Source organism: Carassius carassius, chromosome 24 (genome assembly GCF_963082965.1).
Source record: "Carassius carassius chromosome 24, fCarCar2.1, whole genome shotgun sequence".
Classification (NCBI taxonomy): Eukaryota; Metazoa; Chordata; class Actinopteri; order Cypriniformes; family Cyprinidae; genus Carassius; species Carassius carassius.
This window is the reverse complement of record NC_081778.1, coordinates 19,045,248-19,053,998: the sequence shown is the minus strand read 5'-3', so window position 1 is coordinate 19,053,998 and position 8,751 is coordinate 19,045,248. Positions and strand designations below refer to the sequence as shown.

Below are 8,751 nucleotides of genomic sequence, written 5' to 3'. Positions count from 1 at the left end.
AAATGTAATTATGTCCCAATCTACACCACAGGCAGTTCCGATACACAGCATACAGGCAGGTTGTCCGCTGGGCGTACGGAATAATAGGCAGGAACATTAGGAAAGCCATACCTTCATGTGTTGTGTCAGCAATAAGGAGGCAGTTTGCAGAGGAGGGACAAACATACAAAGGTTTCCAGTGGCCCCGCTTGGAAGACGATTAATAAATACATAGTGAAACAAACTGTACTGGTACAATTGATCTTTTATTACATGTTAAAACGTGAGTGTCGTGCGAGATGGAGGCTGACTGCCTCATCCTTGGCAACCTTCTGGACGGAAGAGGTGAGGGGGGGCGGTGCAGCAGAGGACAAGACGGCACTGCTTTCTTGTAGGGCCTGTGGTGACTTGCAGTATTCCTCTACCAGAGAGACCATAAGATTTGTTGCGTATCCTTGAGGAGAGAAATGTTTAGAAAACATTTAGTAACATGGATGACTCGCATAAAGATAGATTCACACAAAAAAGATATTGAAAAACTAAGTGAAACTACTAACCGTAAGATGGTTTCTCCTTGATGGGGTGGACTACCCAGCCACCTTTCCGAAACCGTGGGTAGCGAACAGCGTAGCGTACCTCACCCTCACTAGTACGCGCTACATCTCTGTTGCCATTACTATTGAAATGTAGGGCTGCCAAGAGAAGTCTGTACGAGATAAGTAGATAAAACATTAGGTCTCCAAAGCTAACCCAATGCAGTGAAATGCAACAGAAATATGACATTAATGTTTTCAGTTCAAATGGGTATAAGACAATGACTCATCTTTGCAATTATTTTTTTGCAAACAATATGTAATGCTGTTATCAATCTATAACATTTTGGTCTGCTATACAAGACTGCATTAGTTTTTAGCCATATTCATTCTGTCATAATTTCCTGAAATTGAAAAAAAAAAAAAAAAAACTAATTTTATTAGTATCGATACTTTTAAGTGATAACACTACCTGCTGTACATCCCAAGAAAAGAAAAGCCAGTGTGTTTGGGAGCAAAGTGCAGAATAAGGGAATGGTAGGCCTCCAGGGAGAATGTCTGATGCTGAGGTGACAATTGTCGAATATCCTTTACCAGTGCTTTCCTGGCAGCTACACTCTCCAGTTTAGTGGCTGCTGGTGATCCTGAATAAAACGTATTCTGTCATATAATCTCTCGCATTTCATAACACAAGTAATTATTAGTACACATGGGGTTACGTATTGATAAAACCAAACTAAAATTTACAAGCACTGAAAAAAGTTTAGCCTCAAAACATTTGACATCTTTTAACATAGGCTATTATGTTGTACCTGGTTCCAGCCACTCCTTGTTTCTTGCCTCTCCTTCCAACGGTGGATGTGCGCAGCTGGTAAATGCTGGAGAGCTGTGTCCATGTATGTCCTGTACATGATTTATCATACTCTGCCATTTTGCCTGCATCTCATCTGGATCTCCTGTAGGGGTGGAAGCTGCGGTCCAATAGAGATGGTTGATAATGGCAGGCCTCCACAGCTTCAGATCCTCACAGTCCCTCTCTTTTGCAGCAGCATCCAGTGCTTTCTGTACACCTGTTCCAGAGCAGACAAACAGAGCAGAGCAAATTAATTATTAGGAAAGTGAATTTAACTACAAAAACAAGTCTGTTATATAGAACTACCAGCATCACAATACATACTTTTCCCAATATGCCAGACGTCAAAGAAATGCTTTGTTCCTTCTGAACACATTTTCTCACGTACCCACTTGGCCACCTAAAACACAAATTGATTTTATAGAATTGATTTTGAGTGATACTGTGCCTGTCAATGCTGTTCAGCTTTAGATCTCTCCTAGCATCATTACCTGCCGATTTCTGTCTGTTATCTGAGCAGACACTTGCATGTCTTGGTCCATCAGGAACTGCATACTCCGCTTTAGACCCTCTAGCTCACACCAAGAGCTGCTTGGGACTTCTGAGCTCTGTAAAACCAACTGATTATTACTGAACAGTAACTGTAATATCAGTAACTAAATCAGACACAAGATTTCTGTGTGACATCAACTTACTTGGACAAGCTGAACATCCAAAACTTTGTTAATTCGATCCTCAATCAAGGAGTAGCTACCATACTTGGCACAGTGTCCAGGAGAATCTGATCTAAGAACGTCAAAAACAGTTACATTTATAGGTTAATGCAAAAACACATTGACCTGTTCTACATCAGTGACGTGAGCTGGACCATTCTACCTGCAGTCACCAGACAGGATCAATCCACCCCCAGTCTCCTTCAACTCCCTGATGATCCCACTCTGCTCATTCCTCCAGGCCTGCACGATGGTAGGGATAGTGTAATAGCGCTGATGGCGGAAAAAAGTGCCGGGACTTATGCACTGCAGTCCAAACAGCTTCAGCATCCTGATTGTCTGAGTAGCCATGCAACCTGAGAAGTGGATGGCACCGCTGAGTAAAAGGTTGCAGGCAGGCATGTTTCGATGCACCTTCTCTTGGTTTTGCCAGTAACGCTCATAGCCACAAGTTCCGCAGGCCTGAAAGATGATAGAAGATTCAATACTCAAGCAGCTTTAAGATGAGCCAGTAAAAAACCTGTATAGTTAAGACACAAATAATGAATATACATACTGTACATTCACAGACTATAATTCAGCTCCTCATAGACAGTTGACAATTAAGACATTACCTGCTTGACTTTTATGAAAGTTCCTTCCGGGTGCATTATGCGTCCCTGGGTTTCCCCACAGCATGCAGGGCAAACTGTGAACAAGGACAGCAACTGCCTCTGGCAAACAATGAACTTGTCAACAGCACTGAAAACAAGAAAAGGAAAACACTCATTAATTCTGACTATGACATCAGAAACAGTTTCCATTAATAAAAAGGTTTTTACTTTGGGTCACTGAGAGATTCCAGCTCTTCTGGTTCCTCCTCTAAGGACTCTCTCAACATCTCCTCCCCTGGACTCCATGACATATCACCAGAATGGTTGACAATATCAGAAAATGACCATTCATCATCACTTTGTTCAGGACTGGCCAGTGGAGTTGATCTGCGATGCTCAAACCTTTCGGTTTGAGTCCCCACATCCACCATCTGAGGCTTTACCTGAACACCTTAGATGAAAGAGATTCATCTTAATAATTGTTCACCAATTGTACATTCATTGGTAACAACACATGCACTATCTAATGCAACCCAGTAAAAATGTATTTTTCTAACATTATGAAGTTCTTAATTTTTAATGTTTACTGTATGAAAAGTGGAAATGACAAAATAGTAACCATGGAGATCATGAAATTTTTTGACGTAATCCTTATTTGTGATTGTTTATGGCATGTATGTTGAATGCTAGATATATAAGCTAACTACCTAATGAACGATGTAAACATCTTATGTTGCACTGTGATCCACGATGGACCAGTTCTGGCTCAGGGTCCATTGTAGAGATGTCTCCATCTCCATCAGGATCTGAAGTGGCAGTTGCACCCGCCCCGTCTTTGCTGGCAGCACTCTCTCCCATAATCTGAAAACAGACCGAGATCACAACTTTGAACTCTAAAAAATGTAGTCCTTTCATGAAAATCCCCCATTCATGCATTATTTAAAAGACTGTTAATCTTTTCAAAATCTTTTTAAAGTACGTTAGTCCCGAGCTGCATTCCCTTGCATGTGCCTTGTTGATACCAGCTTCGATTAGTCAAAGAAAACCAAGGCAAATCCGATTTAACTAAGAAAACTAATATTGTAAAGAATTACTTGGATGCGTTTTGGAGACGGTGAAAAGTGCGCGCTCTTTCTTTCAGTCAAACATGCGCCCTGTCACAAGGGCAGCGTTTCATCTACATTACTCACCGATCAAATAAGACTTTGGCGGGACAAAAAAATCAATTTGGCGGGCGCTAAAACAAGTTAAATGCAGGAAAATTCATGCGTGAATTTAACCGAGTAGTAATATGCGAATGCGACCACATAAAATTGTAATAAAAAAAAAAAAAAAAAATTTCTGGAACCCTGTCTTAATAGCTCAATAAAATAAGTGGCAGGAGGCTCATGTGCAGCCTCACGGGGTGTAACAAGAGTAAGCTGACGGCAGCTAGGCGGGCTTTCGTGCCATGCCAAGACTAATCCATTATAACGTCAAGAAAAATACATTTGCAGAGATTACATGCAGAGCTACATTTCGATGCAACAATTTGTATATGGTATTATAAGACTTACTGTGCAAAGCTCCCGTTTTCGACGCGCAGATTCTCTGCTAGTGCTAACATTAACGTTAGACTCTTCACTCCCGCCAGATTTTGCAGGTGGACTTGCATGCACCGATGGCACAGCTCCATTTGCCAGCCTAACCCACTCTTTTCGTTGAAATCCCATGCGAAATTCCATAAGATCTCCTTGGTTGTAGCTGTCCGGTGTGAATTGTTTTTCACATACCACCGTGTGTCTAGTCAACGAGGAGGCAGCGAAATTGCTTCTCTTTGCCTGGACGAAACGTATCCAAGCACGGAAATCTTTGTGTTTCTTGTTTGGAAATCGGTGGACCCGATGGCCAGACAAGTTGGAGTTGTTGCATCCAAAACAAACACAAGAATTCACCATTGTGACAACTCAAACCTACTATAACTATAATAACGATAACGACAATCTCTATTTTCTGTTTCCACCTCTCAGACTACGTAAACCCACACTGAGAACCAGGGCTGCAGCGCCTATGTTTGCCTGTTGTTACGTCATATGACGCGTTCTCTGGGAAAAGGCGGTTTTTTGGCGCGTAGCTTAGAATAGGCACTTTTTTTCCTTAATTTCTGCCCGTGGGTGTTGTAAAACATATGTATTCTTATGTATGTCTTTTTAAATTTACATTTTCATACAATATTCTGTATAAATTAAGTTATAAAATTATATTGAAAGATGGCCTTTAAATATGTTTTTCAACGGCTCTGGGTCTGTCGTACTCTTTAGCCAATCAGATGCGAGCTTACCATTCAACCAATCATATCATAAGCCACTGAGTCCCAGCTAACACAAATACGTAACTGTTACGTAACTGCAACGTAATCTGGTGACCAAAATGTTTCGTCGTGGCGACGTAATTAGTTACGTCGTGGCAACCGGAAAAGTGAAATTCCCAGATACGTCGCCACAACGTAGCTTTGTGACGTTGCCAGTAAGTAACTGCGACGTCGTGGCAACGTCGCGGATCGGTGGTCGTGTGCTGGTAATCAGTTGGTCATTTTTTATAATTATTCTATGGGCGGACATGCAGTACTTGAACCTAATTTATGTCCTCATATGCCCAAACTAATTTTAAGGCTGTTTCAGCAGCTGTGAATGATGAATACATACTCGAAATGAATTCAGTTAATTTATTAACAAGCAAATATGAACAGTAATACACCCAGATTATTAATAAAAACATAGGATATACAGCAAAATATGATTGAAAGCATTCAGCCCATACAGAAGCACATAGATTGAGATATATTAATAATAAATACATTTCCATATATTTAAATATCTATACCCTTCTGTAAGCATCCAGGTTCAAAACATTATGCACCAACATGCAAGTCTTAGTAGGCACTCAGTACATTGCATTTAAATATTAGCATTAACAATGCAAACAATCATCATCTAATCACAAGCTCCCACAAATAATACGTCAGCTAATCACACCCTTAACCAAACCACTACAAATAATTCATTGAAAATAATATGCAATAGCTTATGAAAAGATGTATTATAGCAAATCAAGTTTAATGAATCTCACACCTATCATACAGCATTATGGCCAGTTCACACTGCCACAAAAAATATATCTAAAAAAAATATATATGTATATATGTTTAAGCAATTAACATTAAATTCTAAAATCTTAAGTAATTCTTACTTTTCTCTATTCTTGCAATATTCAAGCGTTCATGTCCCTGAGTAATATCTGCATCCCCCGAAGTCTGAAGAGAACACAATATGCTAGTAGACAGCAATCCTCGTGAGAGAGAGGTCTAGTGTGGAAGGTGGATCTGGAACTGACTTCTCTTGATTATCTGTCTTCACAAACTGCCCTGAAATACAATTCAAACATTAACAATGATTGTTATAAATTTAATGTAAGGCTCTTACATTCATAATGCTCATTTTGGAAATATAGTTAATATCAGTAATATGCAGCATGCACGATACAAGGAAGTGGTCAGTAACAACACTTTGAGGTATGATATCTAAATCAGTAAGGCTACCTTTAAGAAAAAATAAAATGAATAAATTAAGTTGTGTTATGCATTCAAAATAGTTAGACATGCTAAAATACAGAATTTGTTAACAATAATAATACAAAATAATATGCTGGGGAAAAAATGAAACATTTCATAGGGCCCTAAACATGTTTTTTTTTTTTTACTTTTAATAAATTGATGTGAAAATGTATGTACTACGAAAAAGGAGATGAATGAAATGAAATGAAATATTTATTTTATCAGTCAAAGTCACCTTTATTTATATATCGCTTTAAACAAAATACATTGCGTCAAAGCAACTGAACAACATTCATTAGGAAAACGGTGTCAATAATGCAAAAAAAAAATCATTGAGGATTTCTTTAAAAAAAAAAATCTCGTCTCGCTCTCATGAACCCAGTCTTGTGTCTCATCTCGTCTTGTGGGATAAGTGTCTCGTCACACCCCTAGTAGCCAGAGCAAGAGATACATTAGATTTCTTTTGCATGTCTGACAGTGTAACATTAAGCTGAAGTATTTCGAATGAGTTAAACCTGTATCCTGTTTTCTGGGTAACATTGAGAATATCACTATATATTTTTGCAACACCTCAGCCACTACCAGTCTGACGGGGCTCATGCTTATAACAGTAGTTTGGTGGAGTTTAGACTAATGCTAAATCAAAAATGCCTGTCAAAATTAACACTGGAACAAACACAATCTTTATTGATTGGACAGCACAAGTACTTCTATTTGAGCGTGTAGAACAAAACTCATCATAATAGTTATTTGAGAATTGTCTTACTAGTCACATGGAGCGAAGTGTCCTGGAGATGTTGTCAGAGAGCAGCTCCGCTCCGACTCTGCCGGGGTGCAGGCCATCAGCGCGAAACAGCCTAGGACGCTCCCAGAAAAGATTCCAGTTATTAACAAATAGCAGTTTCTGTTCTTTACACCATGACAACAACCATTCATTTAAAGCAACAAGTCTACTGAACCTTTCGTGTCCTCGTCGATACGTGGGCAGTGGTCCTGACCCGATGATCGTCGCCGCGGGTGTCGTGCTGCGAACCGTCTCGATCAGGCTGCTGAAGTCCCTCTTCAGCGTCTCCGTCTGCCGCAGCGTGGTGTCGTTAACCCTCTCAGATGATAACAGTGTCGTGTTCTGTCTCGCGAAGTGGAGCTCCTGCAGGTGGAGATCCTGAAGACCGGAGGCGTTGGAAGCAGAGAGGTCATCGCCCAGGTCCTGGCTCATGTCTTACGCTGTGGACATCTGGGAAGATCGCGTCCTGGGTGCACCAAGCTTGTGCTGAGAACCACACAGAGTAGAGGTGGTAGTAGGGTTAGCTGTTTACTTACCCTGGACTTATGAGCGTCAACCCCTGAATGTTTCCAGCACAGCTCTCCACTCTCTCCACTCTCTGCTGGGCCTGCTTCTCCACGAGGTCAGGGATCTGCTTCTCCACAGCCTCCAGCTCCTTATTAGAAATAAACAAACTAGAGAATAGGGGAAATGCAGAAAAGAAAAATAGCAAAATGGAAAACATACATATAAATCTTAAAATACCAGTATTCACATTTTTTGATGTTACAGATGCATAATGATATGTTGTGTAAAATAAATATTAAGTTATTTAATAAGCTTCCTCGGATCACCTGTGTTTTCTATCTCTGTCAGCAGCTCCCATTAGAAATTTTCTTGGAACTTCCCCTCTGTTTTAGAGGGTTTTTAAGACACTCCTGAAATCACAGTACAATTTTAATCAATATTTGTTTACAATGAAAAATCAAAACGTGTTTGAAACACTGGTTTGAAATAGTGTCAGCCAAATTTAGACCGCGAGTGACGTCACTGATAGACTCTACAGTGCAGACTTTTAGTTTTAATGAATTAGCTTACTTCCATTTATCTTTATTATCATCAAAAACGTTTACAAAGCTATCAAAACCGCTCCTTTACACATAAGATGTGATTAAAAGCCCAAACGTTCATTAATAAGAGCTCAAATCTATTATGTTATACTTGTGTTTCTAAGCTAGCATAATATTTGCTAGCAGACATATCAGATAATTAAGATGCCATAATCACAGAGGTATAAATGTTAACAAAAGTACTTAAAGTAGACTGTGGATAATATTAGCATATGTTACTTAACCAATCTGTCGCAGTTGTTGAACTTTTCTTTGGTATAACTGACGAGAAACAGAGAAACTGTCAGACGAGTCCTCTCCTCTCCAGCAGCTGATGTGTCCGCGGTTGCCATGGTAACTCTCAACGGCTAGTAGGCTAATAAAAACAATAATATTAAAAAAGGGTTTTAGCGTCTTTACGGAGATCAAGACTTTTGTTTTATACATTTTATCAACCTCTTTATTTGTTATAAATTGTAAGACTCACCTCAGAAAAGCCAATTCTCCTGTCAGACACAGTTGAAGTGAAAAGTGCTTCAAACAAACGCGCTGTCCTCCTGATAACGTTACTGTATCTGCGGGAGATGAGATGGTGTAGCCAGTCTGTCATTATTTC

General features: G+C 39.7%; 2 protein-coding genes and 1 long non-coding RNA gene across 4 annotated transcripts; all 3 read right to left on the bottom strand.

The window, feature by feature from the left end:
- Positions 1–246: 246 nt before the first annotated feature.
- LOC132103772 (uncharacterized) lies at positions 247–1,433 on the bottom strand. Its single transcript, XM_059508868.1, has 4 exons — positions 1,325–1,433; positions 985–1,156; positions 537–685; positions 247–433 (listed from the first exon to the last, which is right to left on the bottom strand). The coding sequence occupies exons 1-4, from the start codon at positions 1,431–1,433 to the stop codon at positions 249–251; spliced, it is 615 nt and encodes a 204-aa protein (XP_059364851.1). The 3' UTR covers positions 247–248.
- A 399-nt stretch (positions 1,434–1,832) lies between these two features.
- Positions 1,833–4,353, bottom strand: LOC132103771 (uncharacterized). The gene is made up of 7 exons (XM_059508867.1): positions 4,228–4,353; positions 3,379–3,532; positions 2,900–3,122; positions 2,693–2,819; positions 2,242–2,540; positions 2,061–2,151; positions 1,833–1,973 (listed from the first exon to the last, which is right to left on the bottom strand). Exons 2-7 carry the CDS (start codon positions 3,527–3,529, stop codon positions 1,833–1,835), a joined length of 1,032 nt encoding a protein of 343 aa, XP_059364850.1. The 5' UTR covers positions 3,530–3,532; positions 4,228–4,353.
- Positions 4,354–7,643: 3,290 nt separating this feature from the next.
- LOC132103649 (uncharacterized) lies at positions 7,644–8,751 on the bottom strand. Of its 2 annotated transcripts, none has more exons than XR_009423427.1 (4): positions 8,623–8,751; positions 8,376–8,511; positions 7,881–7,964; positions 7,644–7,721 (listed from the first exon to the last, which is right to left on the bottom strand). It is a non-coding gene; the product is annotated as an uncharacterized LOC132103649 (long non-coding RNA). The 2 variants fall into 2 exon arrangements; XR_009423426.1 differs by having other exon boundaries at positions 8,381–8,511.

Bases quoted from the DNA above. Each gene is read 5' to 3' on its own strand.
- LOC132103772 (XM_059508868.1), bottom strand. From the start codon at position 1,433: ATGATAAATCATGTACAGGACATACATGGACACAGCTCTCCAGCATTT. The intron at 1,157-1,324 runs GTACAACATAAT...CGTTTTATTCAG, and splicing joins CAAGGAGTGGCTGGAACCAG to GATCACCAGCAGCCACTAAA. The intron at 686-984 runs GTAGTGTTATCA...TATCTCGTACAG, and splicing joins TTTCTTGGGATGTACAGCAG to ACTTCTCTTGGCAGCCCTAC.
- LOC132103771 (XM_059508867.1), bottom strand. From the start codon at position 3,529: ATGGGAGAGAGTGCTGCCAGCAAAGACGGGGCGGGTGCAACTGCCACT. The intron at 2,541-2,692 runs GTAATGTCTTAA...ATCATCTTTCAG, and splicing joins CTTTCATAAAAGTCAAGCAG to GCCTGCGGAACTTGTGGCTA. The intron at 1,974-2,060 runs GTAAGTTGATGT...TTGGTTTTACAG, and splicing joins TGGATGTTCAGCTTGTCCAA to AGCTCAGAAGTCCCAAGCAG.